Source organism: Loxodonta africana, chromosome 26, assembly GCF_030014295.1.
Source record: "Loxodonta africana isolate mLoxAfr1 chromosome 26, mLoxAfr1.hap2, whole genome shotgun sequence".
NCBI lineage: Eukaryota > Metazoa > Chordata > Mammalia > Proboscidea > Elephantidae > Loxodonta > Loxodonta africana.
In genome coordinates, this window is record NC_087367.1 from 41,240,370 (window position 1) to 41,266,509 (window position 26,140).

At 37.2% G+C, this 26,140-nt stretch overlaps 1 protein-coding gene across 3 annotated transcripts in view; it reads right to left on the reverse strand.

Moving 5' to 3' along the window:
* NCK1 (NCK adaptor protein 1) overlaps nt 1-26,140 on the reverse strand; it is a 138,576-nt gene that overhangs the window by 14,679 nt on the left and 97,757 nt on the right. For 2 of the 3 annotated variants that reach the window (XM_010599494.3, XM_003419978.4), the window contains exon 2: nt 14,575-14,818. In XM_010599494.3, the coding sequence (XP_010597796.1) occupies nt 14,575-14,800 (226 nt within the window). In that variant the 5' untranslated portion in view covers nt 14,801-14,818. Of the gene's footprint in view, nt 1-4,675; nt 5,838-14,574; nt 14,819-26,140 lie in introns of those variants that run through there. The other variant, XM_023538814.2, reaches the window with a different exon arrangement.

Sequence of the window (26,140 nt, forward strand, 5' to 3'; positions counted from 1 at the left end):
TTTTTTAAAAAGCATCTTTCTACAATACCCGCATCAAATCTACCCTAGATTCTAATAAAAATGAGCTACTTGAAATTCCCAGAATGTGTCCACTTTCCTGACTCATTTTCCCCCCAAAACCATATCATGTCTTCCAAATCATAAATTCCACCTTTCAAAAATACCCATTCAAAAAGTACTATCACAAATAACAACTTATTTATTATCTTATTAATCTTCCTGATCCATGTTTCTCAACATTCTTAATTTCCCACCTCTATCCCTTTTTTTTTTTTTTTTTTATCCCTAGGGATAACGTAAGCTCTCCTTTCTTAAAAAATCCTATTATCATTTTGTACATCTGAGGTACTTGTCATTATAGCTTTTGCTGTATTTGTCTTCTAAGCCCACTTACTATAGCATAAGCTTCCAGAGGGGCATGTTCTACATCTCACTGAACTTTTGCATTTCCTATAGCACCTAGAACTGTGCACACAGCAGATACTCAATAAATGTTTGTTCAATTCACTAAAATTGAATATAAAAAGAAATTTAAACCTCAAAATAAAGACTTGTCCCACATTATTTTTAAATTCTGAAAAAGATAAAAACAAATTAAAAATTATGAATAAAAGGAAGAAAGAATTTTTGGACATCAAGTCCCGGAGGGCTGGCGGGGGGAGGGGGCGGGGAACACCCAAAACTATATGTTTTAATCCTAAAGCCCAGAAATATTTCAGGGAACAAACATAACCTTAGAAAATTTGTTGTCTATGCAACACAAAGCCCTCTCTGCTCTCTTTTAAACATTTCTTCAGCCTTACACCTACTTTTCCCTGACACATTGATGCGCAACTAAAGCTACAGCCGTATCAAGCTCCTTAGTCACCAAACACCCTGTGCCTTTACACATGATGCTCTTCTGCTTCAAACACTGCTCATCCTCACTGAAGACTCAGACCAGTATCTTGTCCTCACTGAAGATCTCTCTTCCTAAAACAGTTGATGAACGTATTTCTACTATAACACTCAACACTGTGTATAACATTGTTTCCTTGAGTTCAAACACCATTTTCTTAATCATCTATCTTCAGTGCCTGGCCCATTCGAAATGTTCCATTAATGTTTACCATGTTTGTGACTGAACAAATATATAGGTAAACAAATATTCCTAGTCAGAAGATTGTACTATTCTCCAGCTTACAATTCTTTGAGAAGGGCCAGTTTATTGCCCTTTGTTTCTATTCCTAGAAAATGGTCCTTCCAATCTCCTGCTATCAGTGAGATGCTGTTGTTGTTGTCAGCTGCCTACATGTCGGCCCCTTACTAGTGGTGACCCCACGCATAATGAAATGAAACATTGCCCAGTCTTGCGCCATCCCCATGATCAGTTGCAGATTGGACCATTGTGATCCATAGGGTTTTCACTGGCTAATTTTTGGAAGTAGGTCTCCAGACCTTTCTCCCTAGTCTGTTTTAGTCTGGATTTTCCACCAAAACTTTTTCAGCATTATAGCAACACATCCTGCTGATGGACAGGTAGTGACTGAACATAAGGTACACTGGCCAGTTGAATCCAGGTCTTCTGCAATCAATGAGATAGCAGATGCAAAAGTACTTTACAAAGTTATACAAATGTAAAGTATTAGTATCTCTTAGTTTCTGAATTATGTTACAAACACCAACAATTAGCTCCACAATGGTCTCGCTCAGATCAAATTATTATCTTTTTAAAAATCTTTCCAACCTCACAGTTAGTTCACTACCATCTTCTTCATCCCAATTAGTCCCTCTGAATCAACTCCCTCTAATTCACTGCTTATCTGACTTTAACTTTTCTGCTCTTTAGTCATAAAGGGTCCAGTAGAAAAACTCTAACAAAAGAAATCCCAAGTCTGAATTTTAGTTCTGCTACTTACTGGTTGTGTGATTTTAGTAAAGTGATTTAATCTTCTCTGAACTCCAGTTTGTTTGTAAAATGGTGAGGTGTAGTACCTACCTCATAAAATTTTTGTACATTATTTTTAAAAGTGTATATGTAAAGCACTTAGCACAGTGCACATAGCAGGTATTCAATAAGTGATATTACTTTCCTAGCTCCTGGTGCACTTTTCAAAATTACTCAAACCTTTATTATTCCACTGCATACCTAGACCTGGCTGGCATTGGAAAGGGGTGGTAAATCCTCCCTCTGCTCTAAACACCACAGATAAGAGAAGGGGCACAACTTTGAGGCAGTCACTTTCATCTTTACCTTTTTTAAGAAATTGTTAATAAAGTTTCCAAACTCCCCATCATTCTTATCCATTAATCTTAGTTCTCTCTTAGCGCAGCACTGTTTCTTAAACAGAACAATACATTAAGACACCTCAAAAGCTTTTACAAACCTGGTTAAGCACTGTGAATATTCCATCTTGACAAGATAGTTGTTCTCTTCCTGAGGCAAATCTTTTTCCAACCCTGGTTGTACAGTGGTTAGGAGCTATGGCTGCTAACCAAAAGGTTGGCAGTTCAAATCCACCAGCTGCTCCTTGGAAATGCTATGGGGTAGTTCTATAGGAAACTGTCTTATAGGGTTGTTATAAATTGGAATCAACTCAATAGCAATGGGTCTAATTCCTTAATGAACTATAATTCTGTTCATTGTTCTTTTTCTCCAAAACTAGTTTCTCCTTCATGGATTTTCCCTGATTTCTACGACACATGTAAGGCTGTTCAGTTGTTTACCAGGACTATAAGACTTTTAGGGTTAGAAGGGACTTTCCGGGACCATCTAGTCTTGCTCAACTCATTGCTTTACAAATAAGAAACAGGAAATCAGGAAAGTTTAGTTATATACCCTAGGAACTAAGGAATTCCAACTCAACAAACATATGTTCTTTCCATTTAAACTTTTGTATTTTCATCTATCTGAAATAAAATACATAATTGATTTTTATTATTGTTTTATAAAAAAAATTGTGTTCTTTTGCATTTAAGGCTATTCTTTTGGCTACCACACCAGGAGCAAATATGCTGTTTCTTCCACTTTCTATGTCCATTCAGGGAGTAGATGGTTGAGTAGCCTGTGTCTACTTGGACAAGATGACCAGCAAAATAAATATAAGTTTGGGGGGTGCTGTAGGAATTCAGGAAAGTGATAGTTTTATTACAAATCTCAAAATCCTGAGCTTCAGTCTACAGATGCAATTAAAATTAACTACCAACTTGCTAGAATTCAACAGAAAGAATGATAGTTTTATCACTGTATTGATAAGATGATATACTGAATCACTGTATCAATGATACAACATACTCTTTTTATACCATTTCTGGCTGATTTTTGGTCAACATCACTTATAACCAAACCTAGAAATGAAACTTACCGTTATTATTAATAATAACTAACACCTGTCCCCAGCCTTCTTACCATGAGAGTTAATGATGTGTGATGGCTTACAGTAAAAATGTTAACAAATGAATAAAACAAATGTTAAAAAACAAATGAATATAATTAAGTTCTCTAAAAGGAAAACTAAGCAAACTTTCTGAAAATGGAAACACAAAACTCTGAAAAAATTAACAACTTCCAAAAAGAGATATTCCAGAGAGACCGACCTGGCCACCAAAGCTAACTAAAACAAAGGACAGTTTTCATATTACAATTACAACATTCTTTTTCAACAAAGTACTTGCTCCTTTTCCATTTTGCCCTATTCCCTGTAATCTTTCGAGAGGTTATTCTTTGCTTCCTTAGATTCCTTATGCATAAGTGACTTCTACAATTCCTCTGTTCATTTTTATAGAAATACCACGCAACTGCTCAAGGAGATCAAATCAAGTCCACTACCATAAGATCATAAAAAGGCTGTCAGCAGACACAGATTAAACCAAAACCAAACCAAACCCATTGCTGTCAAGTCAATTCCAACGCATGGCGACCCTACAGGGCAGAACAGAACTGCCCCATAGAGTTTCCAAGCAGTATCTGGCGGATTCGAACCTTTTGGTTAGCAGCCATAGCTCTTAACTGCTACGCTACCAGGGCTTCCAGACACAGATTAGTCTCTTGTAAATTAGTATTAATATTACTTTATGAATCCCAAGAATTCACTATTTTTTTTTAATGTTTTTATTTTCTATGTACATAACTGCTCTCAGAACTCATTTCAAATATCTAATCTCAGGCACACCAAAATAGCAGTTTCTAGCAATCTTACATTGATTAAATCCAAATTCTTTTTCCTACTGACACCTTTATTAAATCCTATCTTTTATATTGTTCTAAAATTTAAGTGATAAGTACTAAAACAATGTCATATGAATTCATAGGATGAAGATGAAGGAATGCATTCACTCAATCCTCTCCCTCCTAATGTTTTTAGTATGTTTATAATTCATTTAATTCACTTCATATGTCTGTGTTAAGTTGAAGTTAGTAAATTAAAACTAACTGCATCAAATCCAAACTGTTTCTATCTTTTTCCTATTTGTTAAGCATTCATACTAAAACATTTAAAAATTATTTTACTTATCAAAAGTCAAAACAAATATTATTTGACATATCACCTATTCATAAACAACATAAAACATCAGCTTATATAAAAAGCCACCAGGTTCTCTGCAATGGGATTTTTCCTTTAAATTCACAAAGGAAAAAATCTAATTCAAAAAGCACAGTAAGAAAACTACGGATTTAACAAATAGATTGACTTACTGAAAAAATCTTTAAAGATGTTTAACAAGTCCATTTTGAATAAAAATCCAGTGTTCTCTTTGTCAGTTTGTTACAAAGCTCTGGATAATTTTCAGTGAGCTTCCTGGTCTGTTCTACAACACTGAAACTTCCCACACCCAGTCCATGTGACTTGGCCCACACCCAGGCAATAAAAACTTTTTCTGTGGCTTCTCTCTTTTCAAAAAAGTATTCCAAACAAGTATAGCATGATGGTCACAAATGTGACCTATTATTATTCAGACTTATTTTGGAAGAAGCACTTGAAGCATACACTTTTTTAATAGTTAAAAATATATTTTAGCATTCATTCTTTTGTTTACTCCTTAACTTTCAAACAATGCTTCTACCAGCACAATCACTGCAAAACAAATTCATTAATTGCACGGGACATTTAAGTTACCAAAAAGGGGTACAGAAATTCTGAGAAAGAGAAGGCCGACTCATGCAAAAGTTAGATTAAAATCATCACTATAGAAACCCAGAGACTACAGCCCTAAGACACTCTTCTGACCTGGAACTAAAGCCATTCCTTCAGACCACCTTTCAGCCAAACAATAGACAGGCCCATAAAATAAACCCGAACACCCAAGAGGAATGTGTTCCTTAGAACAATCAATTATACAAGATCAAAAGGATACCTGCCTAAAAGTAAAGACAAAAAGGCAGGAAGGGGTAGAAAATCTGATGAAGGAAATGGGCAACCCAGTGCTAGAAAAGGGGAGAGTGCTGACACATGATGGGGAATACAACCAATGTCATGGAACACTTTATGTACAAACTATCAAACGGGAAACTAATTTGCTCTGTAAACTTTCACCTAAAGCACAATAAAAAAATTTTTTTAAATCATCATTATACAGGTTAACCATATAATCCATAACTTAAAATAGAATGTTCCTAAACACCCTGGAGGTGTTTAGGAACAGTAGGTAGGTAGCAGTAACTGCAATACAGTAATAAAGTTAACAAAGATCTTCTAAAACTTGAATATATAAAAAGATGTGCTAAAACTGTCTCAATATCAGTAAATAGTAATTAAAGTTTGTTAAGAGTATTAACAAATAATTGTAATTTGGCTTTTTAAAAAGGTACATGCAATAGTATCTACAATTGGGATTATTTCTTCTTTGCTTGATAACGTTAGTTTTTTTTTTTTTTTTTTTCTATCTTTTGTTAATAACTGTCACATTTGCTCCAGTCCTGGGATACAAGTATCCTTTTTAAAAGGAACAAACAAATCTAGATATGGCCCTAGTCCCTTCTGTGCTTTTATCGCTATCATGAGACAGAGCCCCCACAGCGCTGTATTCTTCCTCCACCACAGTGTTGTACTGAAAAATCATTTCCTTTGTTGGGCTCCTCCAACCCCCAGCTTTGCTTATGCTTGGAGATTGTATGTAAATCCCATTGCACCTGTGTAGTATGATTAAGAAATTTGCTGACATAACTTAAAAGAATTCCTTACTTCTAATCTCCTTTAAAAGAGTAACTTGCCTGCCAGCCCTTACTGAGCAGTCTTGGTGGTGGTGGTGCCCGTGGCGGCGGCAGCGGCAGCAGCGACCGGCTCCATTTCCTTGTATAACAAAATAAAGGTGCCTTCCTTTCTCCCATCTTGATCTCTCGTTTATTGGCTAATATAAGTCATGCCAACCACAAACCTGGGGTTTCCACCTGGTAACATTTCTGACAAGCCAGCCAGGAGCCATCTGCTCGGTTCCTTAGATGGGAAAGACTATCTCCAATGACTAGCGCCACCAGATTTCTCCTGGAGACCTTATACCAAAAAAAAAAAAAAAAACCAAACCCAGTGCCGTCGAGTCAATTCCGACTCATAGCGACCCTACGGCAGCTCTCAAAGTGGATCCCCCCCAAGGATCCAAACGATGGCTCTGCGAGAGACACTAAACACACCTGGGTTATTTGGTAAGTGCCTAGGTAAGGCCTTAGAAGATGCCAAGAAGAGGGAGAAATTGACCATTGAGGGCATTAGGAATCTGAGGTTATTTGGTAAGTAACAGGGTAATTCTTAAGTAAGGCCTTAGCAGAGTTCCAAAAAGCGGGAGAAACTGACCACTGAGGGCATGAAGAATCTGAGGTTATTTGGTAAACAACAGGGTAATTCCTAGGTTAAGGCCTTAGAAGAGTCCCAAGAAGCAGGAGGAATTGACCACTGAGGGCATAAAATGCTAAGGTACCTGTTAAATTGGTGCACTAGATTAGGCTGTGTGAATGTGTAAGTCTGTGTACCCTGAGAATGGGGAACGTTCAAGGGATCCTGGAATGCAGCCTGCTAAGATGCATCCTTAAGAGGTGGGCACAGAGACTCGGACAGACATGGCTCTCGCAGCATGCCTATCCCTTTCCTACTTTTGCCTCTTTAAACATATACCAAATAAAACATTTCTTTTTGGTTTTACTAAAACTTTGTGGTGTTTCCACCCTACAAGAGTTAATGATGTAGCTGCTGCAGGGATTCTAAAACCAGGAATCCAGTCAATCTCGAGAAGACCTGGACTGCGGAGCAGAAGCAGGCAAAAAGAGAGGTCCTACCTTCTGGACCCAAGCATTGGCACTCCATGCCCCTTCAACACCAGTGGGATGAGTGCTCTCAGAAGACGAGCCTTTGCTTATTCTTTTTCTCATGTTTTCTTTGGCATATTTGTTTGAAAACCCAGTTGTTTGATTAAGGAGAATCTTAGGTTTTTGCTTCATCGTTTAAGACTGATATCTAATAATTCTTGGTGAGTGCAGTTTAGGTCCAGATTTGGGAGTTTAAAACCTCAAAGAGGTAATTCTATTTTCAAAGAGCTCTGAGCCACTATAAGCTGAAAAAATTCAGGCACGGGTCAACCAGTAAAACCCATGAGGATGGTCACTGGTACTCATCATGAGTGTTAAAGACTCCAGTGACTGGATATGATGGTTGCGAGACAGGCTAGAGCGCTAGGCTGCCTGCCACCCACAAGCAAACTCTCACGCAATGAAGGTACACATTGGTCTAAGCAAAACACTGTCGAAGCCCCACGGCATTCCTTGTTAGGTAGGGTTCTTTTTGTGACTCGGATAAAACCTGGAAAATAGTGTTTTGTTTTGCCAAACTTGCGGGGGGGGGGGGGAGGTGGCAGCTCCCAACCTCTTTTGCCAAATTCTCAGGGGTGGTGGCAGTTCCTGACCTGTGTTATGAAATTTACAGGGAGAAATGGCAGCACCATACCTGTTTTATGATACAGTTTCTCAATGAAGGATCACAATAGTATTCCTCCATCTGACGCTCTGGCAAGTTAATAAGTTTTATCTAAAACCTGTTATTTCCGTTGAATTGAGTCGATCTTAGTAAAAATTGCTATACTTGCTTAAAGAAACTAGAATCCCCATATCCTTGTTTTGTATAGTATTCTTTGGTAAGTTTATGTGGTCCTTCTGTCTTGTTTTGATCTGAGAGCTTGCTTCTGGTCTAGAGCATTGTGTCTAAGTTTCTGTCTTGTATCAGGTTAGAGGCTATGGCTGAGAACTGCTGGTTTTTTTTTTTTTTTTTTTTAAGGCTTAGAACCTCAGTTCTTTCCTCATCAAGAAAAACTGTCTTGTGTCTGTCTTATGATTTAGATTTTTAGCTGCCACACTGAAGAACTTTATGTTTAAGTCACTCTTAAAAGTAAAACCTAAGTAACTTAAGCTAGATAGTATATGAAATGTGTTTTATATAAGGAAAAAAACATTTCTCTTAAAATAAAACTAGCAGTTCCAGAATGGGTAAAAGAAAAAAAAAAAAAGACATAGGACAAGCCTGGAATAAAAAAAAAAAAAAAAAAAAGGCTAGCCAAGAACTGATGGATTCATTTACAAAACTGCTGAAGAGTTTTGGTATTTACTGGGTAGACAGCCTTTCAAATATCTAGATCAATTTAAACATATGTAAATAAATCAGAATGGCCTAATCTTGTCTTCTACCATGAGTCAAAATAGGGAGGGTGGAGCAACATCAAGATTCCCTGGTCCCCAGTCCCCAAGGTCATAATGCTTCAATAAGTTTACTATAGTTATCAGAAATTGGGTGGATCTCAATCATAAAAAGAATTGTAAACAAGTTCTCTCTATTGTAGGGAAATTTTAAGAAGCCAGAAAAATAGAAATCACAATGAGACACACCTGAAATGGCCTGGGAAAATGTTTCCAACCCTAGTCAGACACTTAAGGTTATATCCATATGAATGAATTGGTCAACTGACCAGAGGCTGTGATTTCGAAAGCCAGTTGATAAAATTTTTAAGGGCTAAAATCTGGTTGGAAAACTATGAGAAATAGTAAAAGTTGAATGAAAACTTAAAATGTTTGAAAAGACTTTCTTTCAACAACAGTTATGTTTTATGGTATACAGGCAAATTCTAAAACCTTTTAGGTAACTTACTGACATTAAATTGTGTTGATAAATATTTGTCATAATTTAAGCTTATATGATCTTGCTTTTTATGCCACAAGAGAAAGGATATATATATATATGTGTGTGTGTGTATATCTGGGTATGATAATGAGTTCATTTTTGCCATTTAAAGGAATGCACTGCAAGAGGTATGTTAACAAAGACAATGTTTAAGAGGTTTATTAAAAAGAAATTTACTTGACAGGGTCAAAACTTTATCTGACTAAAGTTAAATGGTTTAATTTATGAGATTTTTAGGAGCTTTAAAGTTAAAATATAAAGCAAAGAATTGGGTTTCTTCCTGTTAAAATAACCAAATTTTTTTTGATTGCTAAGTTTAAGGGTTAATTTATTCTTCGTGTAATCTGCCTCAAAGACAAAGGTTCAGTCTCTCGTTAGAATAAGATTCCTGAGCTGAAAACAAAGCCACATGGTTTTAGGGGGGAAAAAAAGCTAAGGATTTTACTTCAAAATCTTTGGTTAAATAACTTCAGTATTGTTTCACGGTCACCTACAATAAAACTCCTGACAACTCTGAAACTTCATGGAAAGCCACAAAAAACTCTTTTAAAGGAAAGCGCTAAAAAGTTTTATTTAATAAATTATATTGAATGTGTTGTCAAAAAAAAAAAAAGCAAAAAAGGCATGATTCTCTCTGGGTTAAAATTTGTGTGTATTTCCTCTTGTGTTTTTGCCAAATATTAGAGAGAAAACACATAATATTATGTCATAATTTTATTATTATTTCTAACTTGGTCGCAACTTTATCAAAGCCGATGGTTTTGTTCGGGAATTCACATCATTTACCTATGAAGTTTGTTTTTATTACTATTCAGGTATAGGAAACCAAAACCAAACCCAGTGCTGCTGAGTCGATTCCGACTCATAATACCACCAGGCTTTCCGATGATGAGATGATTATGAATCTTGGTATAGTCTTGCTATAACCTGACTATATGGTATTATGCCGCAAGATTATTATGTATTATATCTGAAGCTCTTTTAAAAATACGGTTAATGATTATACTTAGAAATATTTTTATCTAAAGTTTTTTTTTTTTTAATGGTTTTATTTGGCCTTTACTCTTTGTAACTAATTTCTCTCAGGTCTTTCACTATAAAAGTATTATTTTTATAAATTAATCACGACCATATTAAGTTTTGTCATCTACAGTAAGTTTTTACTTTGCTGATTTGCTGAAAATGTTTGACCAAATATCTCAAAAAGATGGACTATATTGTACTTGCAAAAAGGTCTGTGACGAGACTGAATAAAATTTCCAGAACTCTAATGTAGAAGCTGGTGGATTCACAGACTATAGCCAATCCAGAATCACATGGAACAAAAATTAACTAAATACAACTGAGTAAAAAAATACTATGGGTTTTATGCAGGAACACTGCTGATGTTTTAATATCCTAATTTCTGGATATAAGAAGCTATTTTCCTTTCTCCTGAATTATTTAACAAATGGGTTTAGATATTTTAAGTCTTGAATTAGGTCTCTCATGAAAACAGTTTTGGGACACTTCTGCTTCTGAGAAAGTGACCCATGACTGTTAATAGAGTAGACCAAGGAGGGGCAGCTTGCTCTCGAGAACACTTAGCATGTTTTAAACAAATTAACTGAAGATCTCCAACAGGATAGGTCCATCCTGTATCACCTTGTTAATCATGTGGTCTCTAATGAAAATCTGGTTGTCACATGTGAATTTTTTCTATAACTTCTGTTTCCTGTAGACAAACTTTGTGTGTGGTGAATTCAACTACACTGGTTTTAAACGATCCCTTTCCAACTGACAGTGAGTTTATGTGGGCAATCTCGTTTAGATTCCTGTTGAATGCAAAGGCAATGTACTTTGAGAATTTTAAGATTACCTTTAGATACCATAGTAATGATGCTCGTAAATACTGAAAAGGTAATGTTAAATTGTTACACACTATAAAACGAGAGTCAAAAAGAAACCCACTGGTTTAACACTCAGGGTATGGTTGGTAGCTGTAACTCCTAGTTATGGTACAGCTGAATTGGAGAAATCTTTAAGAAATTTATCAATCATTATGGGGCAAATAACAGATGAAGTTGCTAATGAGATAAAAACACAGCAGTAATCTGACCTCATTAGCCAAGCTGACCTCATTAGCCAAGGTGACATAAGATAACAAAATAGCCTTGAATTTTTATAAGAGTATAAGGAAGTGTAGTCTGTGCTATAGCAAATACCTCTTGTTGCATTTGGACAAATAACACAGGAGAAGTACAACAGGATATACACAGAATTAAACAGCAAGCTACTTGGTTACATACTGTGACACCCTTACAAACACCAGATTTATTTGGTTGGTTACCATCAGGAATAAGTACATAGGCTAGATCACTACTGCAAGGGATAGCAGTCTGCATTCTGACAGTATTAGGCATAATAAAATTTCATCTTCTACTGTCTTACACACCTAAAAGGGCAAAAGAAGGCCTCGGACTAAAATGTTGATGTATATTGAGTCTGCTGACTTCAGCAACTGCGAATGACACATCACTCTTACTTAAGATCCTGGTGAAGAACCAGCACTGTGAGTTTAAACAGCCTGCCATAGCCGCCATCTCTAAAGGCTTGACTAAGTCCAGGTATTAATATCTCCAGTCTCCAATCAAATAAAAAAAAGAATGACTTAGGAGATAATATTGGAGCCATTATTCCCAGTCCTTGAGCATAAATAATGTGACCCAGCTGGAGCTGGACTCAAAAAGACTCATGAAGATATAACAACTGGGCCCTGAGGTCTAAAGACAATAGCTAAGACAATCTGGGAAAAAAAAGAGTCTCTTTTAGGGAGACAATCACATAAACAGGGCATAAAAGCTACTCTTTTTCTTTTTAGTCAGTTATAAACCAACAAGAAGTCAGTAGCCACAATGAAAGGCCCAGGTCCAATATTTGCCCCTCCATGAAAATATGCCAAACAATTCTGAGTCTGGCTATTGTTCACAATGGACACGGGTCTCAAATGACCAATGTCCAAAAAGAAATGGGAGGAGTGAGACAGAGCCCCCACAGTACTGTATTCTTTACCTGGCTTCCTCCCCTAAGGTGTTGTATTACAAAATTATTTCCTTTGCTGGGCTTCTCTGATCCCTAGCTTTGTATTTGAATCCTGCTTTTACTTGGAGGTTATATGTAAACCCCTTTGTGCTGTGTAGTATGATTAAGAATGTTGTTGAGGTAACTTGTATGAACTCCCTATTTGTAAACCTCTTTAAGTAACTTGCCTACCTGCCCTTGGTGAGCAGTCTTGGTGGCAGCAGCTCCAACTGACTCCATTTACTTGTACAATGAAATAAAGGTGCTTTTCCTGTTCTCCCACCTTGGTCTCTCGTTTATTGGCCAATGTGAGTCATGCCAAGCACGAGCCTGGGGTTTCCACCCAGTCACAATCAGACATATTTTCTTGATAAAAGTCACCTTAATTTTCCCCAATACCACTAACCAACATGTTTTGAACAAATATCCAATATTTATAAATCAGAAGTCTTCCTGATTCTAACTCTGATCTCTTCAACTGTTCAAGGAAAACTTTTTTGATTTGTCTTCCATTCAAGGACCATTAAAAATAATGGTCTTATTTAAAAAACCTTAAAATCTAAAGAGGAAAAAAAAAAAAGTTACCCTGATACACTGGTCAAACGTCACGGCGAAAATTTATATTGACAACTCTCTACCATATCACCTTTAGAATACTGGAAAATGTTTTTAGCTTGGAAACCAATATTCTAGTATTTAAATTCTGGCATTCTTACTTTTTGAATTGTATTTTAGCTTTTGCTATTTAAAATTGGTGAAAACCATTAAATATTTGTCTTCTACTGCTGGCAATTAAAATGACAGTCTAGAATAACAGTCATGTTGAGTAAGAAATAAGAATTAATGTAAAGCAGTTAGTCAATAATATTTCATATCTGTCACATTGTTCCCAAATTATTTTTGCAAGGAGAAGTTTTACTTTCTTTTCTACATATATGTAAAGTACCAGTAAGTTGAAATTCTGTTCCTCCCAATTCCTTCCTGTTAGCTAAAAAGGACTTTAATTAAAAAAAAAGAGGCCAGTCTTCCCGTGTGCATTTCCTTCCTTCCTATCAGCTCAGCCAAACCCATGGGGAAGCAGGCTTCACTGTTTTTGGCCCTAATACAGGGCCTCTAAAAAAAACAATGCTTTCTATGTACTTAGAGAAAGAACCAAACCCACTGCCATCAAGTCGATTCTGCCTCATAGCAACCCTACAGGACAGAGTAGACCTGCCACATAAGGTTTCCAAGGCTGTAAACTTTACGGAAGGAAACAGACTGCCACACCTTACTCTGCAGGCTGCCACATTGTTTTCCCATGAAGTGGTTGGTGGGTTTGAACCACTAACCACCACAGCTCCTCTACAAGAAGAAAGAAGGTAAAAAAAGAGAAACAAAGTGGGAAAGAGATCAGCTCTGCACATGCTGATCTATAGTTATGATCCACGGTTTAAAACTCTTATCAAATAAAAGAACAAAATGATGGTTTGTTTTTAAAAACTGAAATTCAGAATGTAACCTGTTAGATGTTAAAATACAGCAATATGCCATTATAAATAAGCTGCCTTGATGCCAAGGAGGCAATAGTGTATCTCTCTTATGCATCCTTGCCTCAAGTAGAGGCAGAATTTGCCTATAAGTCTCTGTCTTAGTTATCAAATGCCTCAATAACACAAATATCACAAGTGGGTGGCTTTAACCAACAGAAATTTACTTTCTCACAGTTTAGGCCAGAAGTGAACTCGGAGCACTCGCTCTAGGGGAAGATTCCCTCTGTCTGCTCTGTGGAAAAAATCTTTGTCCCAGCTTCTGCAACTAGCCATCCTTTGAGTACCTGGGCTTGTAGACTCTTCACATAGTGTTGGTCTTACCCATGTCTACTTCCTTCTTTGCCTAATCTGTTCTTCTACATCTCAGAAGTGAAGGGTTTAAGACACACCCTACACTGATATGGCCTCACTAACATAATTAAGAAAGCCCTATTCCCAAATGGGATTATATCCATAATTATAGGGATTAGGATTTACAACACATCTTTTGGTGGGATGTAACTCAATCCATAACAGCCTCTAAACTCTAATAGGCAGTCATAGTTCTAACAGTCCCTGCTAGAAGGTTAATTAGTTCTGCTAATTAACACCACTCTGGCTTGACCCTTGAACTCAGGCCAGATTTGCCTGCCTAGACTTACAGAAACTGCCATGACCTTCACAGGTTTCTTGGCTTCAACATCCACCATGGGACAAACCTACCTTGCCTTGCTAGAACCCCAATTCCTGATCTTTTCAAACCAATTTTGACCCACTGCTACCAAAATTTTATACAAAGAACTAAGCTCTGGAATCCATTTACAAGAAAGCTGTTTTTGTTTTTTGTTTTTAATACAAAAACAACTTACCTAACGTATCCTTTAGATTTTTTACAATAGATGCTTTCCGAGCACTGTTTTTCCTTTCCACATAGTTAGAAGGCACAAAACCTGTTTTATTCATGGAATTTCGGACTCGCCACCAGGACTTAGAATCATCCAGAAGCCACAATCTTTCATTCTTCTTAATGTCCAGCTCTTGTTCTTGTTGGGCCACATAATCAAATTTGGCTACTACCACCACTTCTTCTGCCATCTTTCAGCAGCTTCAGCACTGTAAACATACAGAAAATATTTTCACTTAAGATTATAGTAGCAGTCTACTTGTTTTTCATGAGACATACCTAAAAACCTTAGGACATTAAATGAATGAAAGCAAAAATACGGAAGAAAAAAATAAGGGAAGGAAAACCTAAACGGAGCCCAGAATTTGGGAAAGCTGAGGAAGATAGAACTTGCAGGCCACAGTACAAGAGAAGAGGAAGCTACATGAAGGAAGAGTTTCAGAAATCTGCATGAGGCTCCTTGAGTCTTTGGCTGAATACTGATTTGTTAATGCATAAAGTCAAATCTTATGGAGCTGGGCTAAGAACAACTTCCAGGGAAAGAATAACTGCTAAAGAACTACAAAGTGAACAATTATAGGAGCTAACAGAAGGCTCCCCAACGTGTCTGTCAGTTTGTCGTCCTGTGGGGGCTTGCGTGTTGCTGTGATGCTGGAAGCTATACCGGCGGTATTCAGATACCAGCAGGGTCACCCGTGGAGGACAGGTTTCAGCTAAGCTTCCAGACTAAGATAGCAGACTAGGAAGAAGGACTCGGCAGTATAATTCTGAAAACTATTAGCCAGTAAAAACCTTATGAATAGCAGCAGAACACTGTCTGATATAGTGCTGGGAGATGAGCCCCCCAGGTTGGAAGGCACTCGAAAGATGACTGGGGAAGAACTGCCTCCTCAAAGTAGAGTTGACCTTAATGACATGGATGGAGTAAACTTTTCGGGACCTTCATTTGCTGATGTGGCACAACTCAAAATGAGAAGAAACAGCCGCAAACATCCATTAATAATCAGAACCTGGAATATACGAAGTACGAATCTTGGAAAACTAGAAATTGTCAAAAATGAAATGGAACGCATAAACATCGATATCCTAGGCATTAGTGAACTAAAATGGACTGGTATTGGCCATTTTGAATCAGACAATCATATAGTCTACTATGTTGGGAATGACAAGTTGAAGAGGAATGGTGTTGCATTCATCGTCAAAAAGAACATTTCAAGATCTATCCTGAAGTACAATGCTGTCAGTGATAGAATAATATCCATATGCCTACAAGGAAGACCAGTTAATACGACTATTATTCAAATATACGCACCAACCACTAGGGCCAAAGATGAAGAAATAGAAGATTTTTATCAGCTGCTGCAGTCTAAAATTGATCGAATATGCAATCAAGATGCATTGATAATTACTGGCGATTTTAATGCGGAAGTTGGAAACAAAGAAGGATCAATAGTTGGAAAATATGGCCTTGGTGACAGAAACAATGCTGGAGATTGAATGATAGAATTTTGTAAGACCAACGACTTCTTCATTGCAAATACCTTCTTTCACCAACATAAACAGTGACTATACACATGGACCTCGCCAGATGGAGCACACAGAAATCAAATTGACTACATCTGTGGAAAGAGAAGATGGAAAAGATCATTTTCATCAGTCAGAACAAGGCTAGGGGGCTGACTGTGGAATAAACCATCATCAATTGCTCATATGCAAGTTCAAGTTGAAACTGAAGAAAATCAGAGCAAGTCCACGAGAGCCAAAATATGACCTTGAGTATATCCCACCTGAATTTAGAGACCATCTGAAGAACAGATTTGATGCATTGAACATTGATGACCGAAAACTGGACAAGTTGTGGAAACACATCAAGGACATCATCCATGAAGAAAGCGAGAGGTCATTGAAAAGAGAGGAAAGAAAGAAAAGACCAAGATGAACGTCAGAGGAGACTCTGAAACTTGCTCTTGAACATCGAGCAGCTAAAGCAAAAGGAAGAATCAACGAAGTAAAAGAACTGAACAGAGGATTTCAAAGGGCAGCTCGAGAAGACAAAGTAAAGTATTATAATGACGTGCAAAGAGCTGGAAATGGAAAACCAAAAGGGAAGAACATGCTCGGCGTTTCTCAAGCTGAAAGAATTGAAGAAAAAATTCAAGCCTCGAGTTGCAAAAGTGAAGGATTCTATGGGGGGAACTATTAAACGATGCAGGAGGCATCAAAAGAAGATGGAAGGAATATACAGAGTCTTTATACCAAAAAGAATTAGTCGATGCTCAACCATTTCAAGAGGCAGCATATGATCAGGAACCGATGGTACTGAAGGAAGAAGTCCAAGCTGCCCTGAAGGCACTGGTGAAAAACATGGCTCCAGGAATTGATGGAATATCAACTGAGATGTTTCAACAAACAGATGCAGCACTGGAGGTGCTCACTCATCTATGCCAAGAAATATGGAAGACAGCTTCCTGGCCAACTGACTGGAAGAGATCCATGTTTATGCCTATTCCCAAGAAAGGTGATCCAACCGAATATGGAAATTATAGAACGATATCGTTAATATCACACGCAAGCAAAATTTCACTGAAGATCACTGAAAAACTGCTGCAGCAATATATAAACAGGGAACTGCCAGAAACAGGAATATCATTGCTGATGTCAGATGGATCCTGGCTGAAAGCAGAAAATACCAGAAGGATGTTTACCTGTGTTTTATTGACTATGCAAAGGCATTCGACTGTGTGGATCATAACAAATTATGGATAACATTGTGAAGAATGGGAATTCCAGAACACTTACCTGTGCTCACGAGGAACCTGTCCATAGATCAAGAGGCAGTTGTTCAGACAAAACAAGGGGATACTGATTCATTTAAAGTCAGGAAAGGTGTCCGTCAGGGTTGTATTCTTTCACCATACCTATTTAATCTGTATGCTGAGCAAATAATCCGAGAAGCTGGACTATATGAAGATGAACAGGGCATCACGTTTGGAGGAAGACTCATTAACAACCTGCATTATGCAGATGACACAACCTTGCTTGCTGAAAGTGAAGAGGGCTTGAACACTTACTCATGAAGATCCAAGATCATAGCCTTCAGTATGGACTGTACCTCAACATAGAAAAAAAACAAAAATCCTCACAACTGGACCAATGAGCAACATCATGATTAACATAGAAAAGACTGAAGTTGTCAAGGATTTCATTTTACTTGGATTCACAATCAACACCCATGGTAGCAGCAGTCAAAAAATCAAAAGACCGATTGCATTGGGTAAATCTGCTGCAAAGGACCTCTTTAAAGTGTTGAAGAGCAAAGATGTCACCTTGAAGACTACGGTGCGCCTGACCCAAGCCATGGTATTTTCGATCGCATCATACACATGTGAAAGCTGGACAATGAATAAGGAAGATTGAAGAAGAACTGATGCCTTTGAATTTTGGTTTTGGCGGAGAATATTGACTATACTATGGACTGCCAGAAGAACGAATAAATCTGTCTTAGAAGAAGTAAAACTAGAATGCTCCTTAGAAGCGGGGATGGCAAGACTGCGTCTTACATACTTTGGACATGTCAGGAAGTATCAGTGTCTGGAGAGGGACATCATGCTTGGGAAAGTACAGGGTCAGGGGAAAAGAGGAAGACCCTCAACAAGGTGGATTGACACAGTGACTGCCACAATGGGCTCAAGCATAACAACAATTGTGAGGATGGCGCAGGACCTGGCAGTGTTTTGTTCTGTTGTGCACTGGGTCGCTATGAGTCGGAGCTGACTCGATGGCATCTAACAACAACAACAGAAGGCCATGAATTGTTTGACTTCTCATCAGCCAGAATAGAGAAGCCACTGTGAACACACAGAGCATTCAGCAGAGACCTCAAAAAAGACATGGCTTAATGGGGCTGAAGAGCCCCACAGAGCCCTAGTACTATAAACAAGTTTAAAAAAATTCTTGAAAGGACCAAACTGACCCACACATAATTTAACTGTCTACCAGAACAAACTCCAACACTCTTTAAAGGGAGACAACAAAATTCAGACACACAACACAAAATTCTCCATGCTCTCTCTCCCCTAAAATAACCAAAACCATTGCCGTCGAGTTGATTCTGACTCATGGTGACTCTATATGCCCAGGCTCCAATAAAAAACTAGCAGATATGCCAATAAGCAGGAAAACATGGCCCAAAAAGGGAGGGTGGGGAGGAGATTAAAACAATTATGTGCTCAATGATATAAGGGAAAGCATGAAGACAGAGACACAGAAGATTCAGAAAAAGAAGCAAATTGAACAAAATGAACAAATATCCCATGCAGAAGAATTCCAAACAATTTATGTAGGAACTCCCCTACAAAAAGATGGCACATAATTCCTTCCCCTTTAAGGGAAGACTGTGCAGTGACATCCTTCAAAGAGTACAATATGGAAAGGGAGGTGGTAACTTTCCAGTGGAAAAATCTGATGAACACTATCTCAGCCAGGTAATCAATGTTAACATTAACAGGGACACATCATGTTGACCGTATATACCCTTAATATGATGTGATGAGAATAACACTATATCTCCATGGTCTTCCTCTACAAAACTTACATAATCCCTCTAATCATTGGAAAAAAAAAAAAAAATCAGATGAATAAAAACTGAGGTAAAAAAAAAAAATTTTTTTTTTTCTATGACATACCTAACCAATATTCCTCAAAACAGTCAAGGTCACTAACAACAAGTAAAATGTGAGAGGCTGTCCTGGCCAAAAGTTGCCTAAGGAGACATGATGACTAAATTTAATATACTTTTCTGGATGGGCTGCTGAACAGAAAAAGGATACTAGATAAAATTAAGGAAATCTGCATAATGTATGAACTTTAGTTAATCAAAACACAAAACCAAAAAACAGACAAACACTAATGAAAAGAATGTTGGTATAGCTATATTAACATCATACAAAATGACTTTAAGACAAAAACCATTACTAGCAAGAAAAAACTTCACTACACAATGATAAAAGGTTCTATTCAATAGTCTAAGCTTATATTACCTAATAGCATAGTTTCAAAATAAACAGATGAATAGAACCACATGGAGAAATTAGCAAATCCGTTGTTACAGATGATAAGTTTTAACATACCTCTGTAATAAGAAGATCAAGGAGGCAAAAAACATTAGTAAGGATACAGAAGAACTGACACCAAAAACGGTAAGTTGAATCTAATAAATATATAAAAACATTACTTCCAACAATTAGAGAATATAAATGGCACGTATACAAAAATCGATCCAATGCTAGGCCATAAAGAAAGTGTTAACCTTGCATGTAATTGGTAACCTAGAACCATATTCTCTGACAACAACAAAATAGCTTTTAAAAATATATTTTTTATTGTGGTAAAATATATATAACACAAAATTTGCCATTTTAACTACTTTTAAGTGTACAATTCAGTGGCACTAACTGCATTCACAGTTATTGTACAACCATCACCAATACCATTTACAAACCTTTTTTTAATTAGTATTTATTGTGCTTTTGGTTAAAGCTTACACAGCAAAATAGGTTCACGTTTAACAATTTCTATATATATTGTTCAGTGATACTGGTTACGTTTTTCATAATATATCAGCATTCTCATTATTTCTATCCTGGTTGTTCTGTTTCCATTTATCTACCTTCCCTGACTCTCAAACTTGCTCTTGAACGTAGAGCAGCTAAAGCAAATGGAAGAAATTATGAAGTAAAAGAGCTAAGCAGAAGATTTCAAAGGCCATGAGATAATGTAGAATATTATAATGAGCGAAGATCTGGAGTTAGAAAACCAAAAGGGAAGAACACACTTGACCTTTCTCAAGCTGAAAGAAGTGAAGAAAAAATTTTCGTCTCCAGTTACAATTCTGAAGGATTCTATGGGCAAAATATTGAATGATAGAGGAAGCATCAAAAGAAAATGGAAGGGAGGCGGAGCCAAGATGGCGGACTAGGCAGACGTTACCTCGGATCCCTCTTACAACAAAGACACGGAAAAACAAGTGAATCGATCACATACATAACAATCTACGAACCCTGAACAACAAACACAGATTTAGAGACGGAGAACGAACTAATACGGGGAAGCAGCGATTGTTTCCAGAGCCTGGAGCCAGAGTACCAGTCAGGTACGGCACAAGCACAGAGACCTGCTCCACCCCCCTGAACTAACCCCGGGAGGGGGACCAGCCGGTTCCACGGGCGGCGTGGGACGCAGCCGGTAGGAGAAGTCCCCGGGAGGCAGTGACTGATCTTGGAGCAGAAAGAGCAGCATCCGAGCCGGGGAATCGTCCCGCAGGGATTTGGACTGCACGCAGCGGATTTTCTGGAAAAACTAGTTTCCCAGTGATGGCTCGGAGACAACAATCCATATCAAACCACTTAAAGAAGCAGACTGTGACAGCTTCTCCAACCCCCCAAACAAAAGAATCAAAATCTTTCCCAAATGAAGATACAATTTTGGAATTATCAGATACAGAATATAAAAAACTAATTTACAGAATGCTTAGTGATATCACAAATGAAATTAGGATATCTGCGGAAAAAGCCAAGGAACACACTGATAAAACTGTTGAAGAACTCAAAAAGATTATTCAAGAACATACTGGAAAAATTAATAAGTTGCAAGAATCCATAGAGAGACAACATGTAGAAATCCAAAAGATTAACAATAAAATAACAGAATTAGACAACACACTAGGAAGTCAGAGGAGCAGACTCGAGCAATTAGAATGCAGACTGGGACATCTGGAGGACCAGGGAATCAACACCAACATAGCTGAAAAAAAATCAGATAAAAGAATTAAAAAAAATGAAGAAACCCTAAGAATTATGTGGGACTCTATCAAGAAGGATAACCTGCGGGTGATTGGAGTCCCAGAACAGGGAGGGGGGACAGAAAACACAGAGAAAATAGTTGAAGAACTTCTGACAGAAAACTTCCCTGACATCATGAAAGACGAAAGGATATCTATCCAAGATGCTCATCGAACCCCATTTAAGATTGATACAAAAAGAAAAACACCAAGACATATTATCATCAAACTCACCAAAACCAAAGATAAACAGAAAATTTTAAAAGCAGCCAGGGAGAAAAGAAAGGTTTCCTTCAAGGGAGAATCAATAAGAATATGTTCTGACTACTCAGCAGAAACCATGCAGGCAAGAAGGGAATGGGACGACATATACAGAACACTGAAGGAGAAAAACTGCCAACTAAGGATCATATATCCAGCAAAACTCTCTCTGAAATATGAAGGCGAAATTAAGATATTTACAGACAAACACAAGTTTAGAGAATTTGCAAAAACCAAACCAAAGCTACAAGAAATACTAAAGGATATTGTTTGGTCAGAGAACCAATAATATCAGATATCAGCACAACACAAGGTCACAAAACAGAACGTCCTGATGTCAACTCAAATAGGGAAATCACAAAAACAAACAAATTAAGATTAATTAAAAAAAAAATACACATAACAGGGAATCATGGAAGTCAATAGGTAAAAGATCACAATAATCAAAAAGAGGGACTAAATACAGGAGGCATTGAACTGCCATATGGAGAGTGATACAAGGCGATATAGAACAATACAAGTTAGGTTTTTACTTAGAAAAATAGGGGTATATAATGAGGTAACCACAAAAAGGTATAACAACTCTATAACTCAAGATAAAAGCCAAGAAAAACATAACGACTCAACTAACATAAAGTCAAACACTATGAAAATGAGGATCTCACAATTTACTAAGAAAAACGTCTCAGCACAAAAAAGTATGTGGAAAAATGAAATTGTCAACAACACACATAAAAAGGCATCAAAATGACAGCACTAAAAACTTATTTATCTATAATTACCCTGAATGTAAATGGACTAAATGCACCAATAAAGAGACACAGAGTCACAGACTGGATAAAGAAACACGATCCATCTATATGCTGCCTACAAGAGACACACCTTAGACTTAGAGACACAAACAAACTAAAACTCAAAGGATGGAAAAAAGTATATCAAGCAAACAATAAGCAAAAAAGAAGAGGAGTAGCAATATTAATTTCTGACAAAATAGACTTTAGACTTAAATCCACCACAAAGGATAAAGAAGGACACTATAGAATGATAAAAGGGACAATTGATCAGGAAGACATAACCATATTAAATATTTACGCACCCAATGACAGGGCTGCAAGATACATAAATCAAATTTTAACAGAACTGAAAAGCGAGATAGATACCTCCACAATTATAGTAGGAGACTTCAACACACCACTTTCGGAGAAGGACAGGACATCCAGTAAGAAGCTCAACAGAGACACGGAAGATCTAATTACAACAATCAACCAACTTGACCTCATTGACTTATACAGAACTCTCCACCCAACTGCTGCAAAATATACTTTTTTTTCCAGCGCACATGGAACATTCTCTAGAATAGACCACATATTAGGTCATAAAACAAACCTTTGCAGAGTCCAAAATATCGAAATATTACAAAGCATCTTCTCAGACCACAAGGCAATAAAACTAGAGATCAATAACAGAAAAACGAGGGAAAAGAAATCAAATACTTGGAAAATGAACAATACCCTCCTGAAAAAAGACTGGGTTATAGAAGACATCAAGGAGGGAATAAGGAAATTCATAGAAAGCAACGAGAATGAAAATACTTCCTATCAAAACCTCTGGGACACAGCAAAAGCAGTGCTCAGAGGCCAATTTATATCGATAAATGCACACATACAAAAAGAAGAAAGAGCCAAAATCAGAGAACTGTCCCCACAACTTGAACAAATAGAAACTGAGCAACAAAAGAATCCATCAGGCACCAGAAGAAAACAAATAATAAAAATTAGAGCTGAACTAAATGAATTAGAGAACAGAAAAACAATCGAAAGAATTAACAAAGCCAAAAGCTGGTTCTTTGAAAAAATTAACAAAATTGATAAACCATTGGCTAGACTGACTAAAGAAATACAGGAAAGGAAACAAATAACCCGAATAAGAAATGAGAAGGACCACATCACAACAGAACCAAATGAAATTAAAAGAATCATTTCAGATTATTATGAAAAATTGTACTCTAACAAATTTGAAAACCTAGAAGAAATGGATGAATTCCTGGAAAAACACTACCTACCTAAACTAACACATTCAGAAGTAGAACAACTAAATAGACCCATAACAAAAAAAGAGATTGAAACGGTAATCAAAAAACTCCCAACAAAAAAAAGCCCTGGCCCGGACGGCTTCACTGCAGAGTTCTACCAAATTTTCAGAGAAGAGTTAACACCACTACTACTAAAGGTATTCCAAAGCATAGAAAATGACGGAATACTACCCAACTCATTCTATGAAGCCACCATCTCCCTGATACCAAAACCAGGTAAAGACATTACAAAAAAAGAAAATTATAGACCTATATCCCTCATGAACATTGATGCAAAAATCCTCAACAAAATTCTAGCCAATAGAATCCAACGACACATCAAAAAAATAATTCACCCTGATCAAGTGGGATTTATACCAGGTATGCAAGGCTGGTTTAATATCAGAAAAACCATTAATGTAATCCATCACATAAATAAATCAAAAGACAAAAACCACATGATCTTATCAATTGATGCAGAAAAGGCATTTGACAAAGTCCAACACCCATTCATGATAAAAACTCTTACCAAAATAGGAATTGAAGGAAAATTCCTCAACATAATAAAGGGCATCTATGCAAAGCCAACAGCCAATATCACTCTAAATGGAGAGAACCTGAAAGCATTTCCCTTGAGAACGGGAACCAGACAAGGATGCCCTTTATCACCGCTCTTATTCAACATCGTGTTGGAAGTCTTAGCCAGGGCAATCAGGCTAGACAAAGAAATAAAAGGTATCCGGATTGGCAAGGAAGAAGTAAAGTTATCACTATTTGCAGATGACATGATTATATACACAGAAAACCCTAAGGAATCCTCCAGAAAACTACTGAAACTAATAGAAGAGTTTGGCAGAGTCTCAGGTTATAAAATAAACATACAAAAATCACTTGGATTCCTCTACATCAACAAAAAGAACACCGAAGAGGAAATTACCAAATCAATACCATTCACAATAGCCCCCAAGAAGATAAGATACTTGGGAATAAATCTTACCAAGGATGTAAAAGACCTATACAAAGAAAACTACAAAGCTCTACTACAAGAAATTCAAAAGGACATACTTAAGTGGAAAAACATACCTTGCTCATGGATAGGAAGACTTAACATAGTAAAAATGTCTATTCTACCAAAAGCCATCTATACATTTAACGCACTTCCGATCCAAATTCCAGTGTCATATTTTAAGGGGATAGAGAAACAAATCACCAATTTCATATGGAAGGGAAAGAAGCCCCGGATAAGCAAAGCACTACTGAAAAAGAAGAAGAAAGTGGGAGGCCTCACCTTACCTGACTTCAGAACCTATTATACAGCCACAGTAGTCAAAACAGCCTGGTATTGGTACAAGAACAGACACATAGACCAATGGAACAGAATTGAGAACCCAGACATAGATCCATCCACGTATGAGCAGCTGATATTTGACAAAGGACCAGTGTCAATTAACTGGGGAAAAGATAGCCTTTTTAACAAATGGTGCTGGCATAACTGGATATCCATTTGCAAAAAAATGAAACAGGACCCATACCTCACACCATGCACAAAAACTAACTCCAAGTGGATCAAAGACCTAAACATAAAGACTAAAACGATAAAGATCATGGAAGAAAAAATTGGGACAACCCTAGGAGCCCTAATACAAGGTATAAACAGAATACAAAACATTACCAAAAATGATGAAGAGAAACCCGATAACTGGGAGCTCCTAAAAATCAAACACCTATGCTCATCTAAAGACTTCACCAAAAGAGTAAAAAGACCACCTACAGATTGGGAAAGAATTTTCAGCTATGACATTTCCGACCAGCGCCTGATCTCTAAAATCTACATGATTCTGTCAAAACTCAACCACAAAAAGACAAACAACCCAATCAAGAAGTGGGCAAAGGATATGAACACACATTTCTCTAAAGAAGATATTCAGGCAGCCAACAGATACATGAGAAAATGCTCTCGATCAGTAGCCATTAGAGAAATGCAAATTAAAACTACGATGAGATTCCATCTCACACCAGCAAGGCTGGCATTAATCCAAAAAACACAAAATAATAAATGTTGGAGAGGCTGCGGAGAGATTGGAACTCTCATACACTGCTGGTGGGAATGTAAAATGGTACAACCACTTTGGAAATCTATCTGGCATTATCTTAAACAGTTAGAAATAGAACTACCATACAACCCAGAAATCCCACTCCTAGGAATATACCCTAGAGATACAAGAGCCTTCATACAAACAGATATATGCACACCCATGTTTATTGCAGCTCTGTTTACAATAGCAAAAAGCTGGAAGCAACCAAGGTGTCCATCAATGGATGAATGGGTAAATAAATTGTGGTATATTCACACAATGGAAT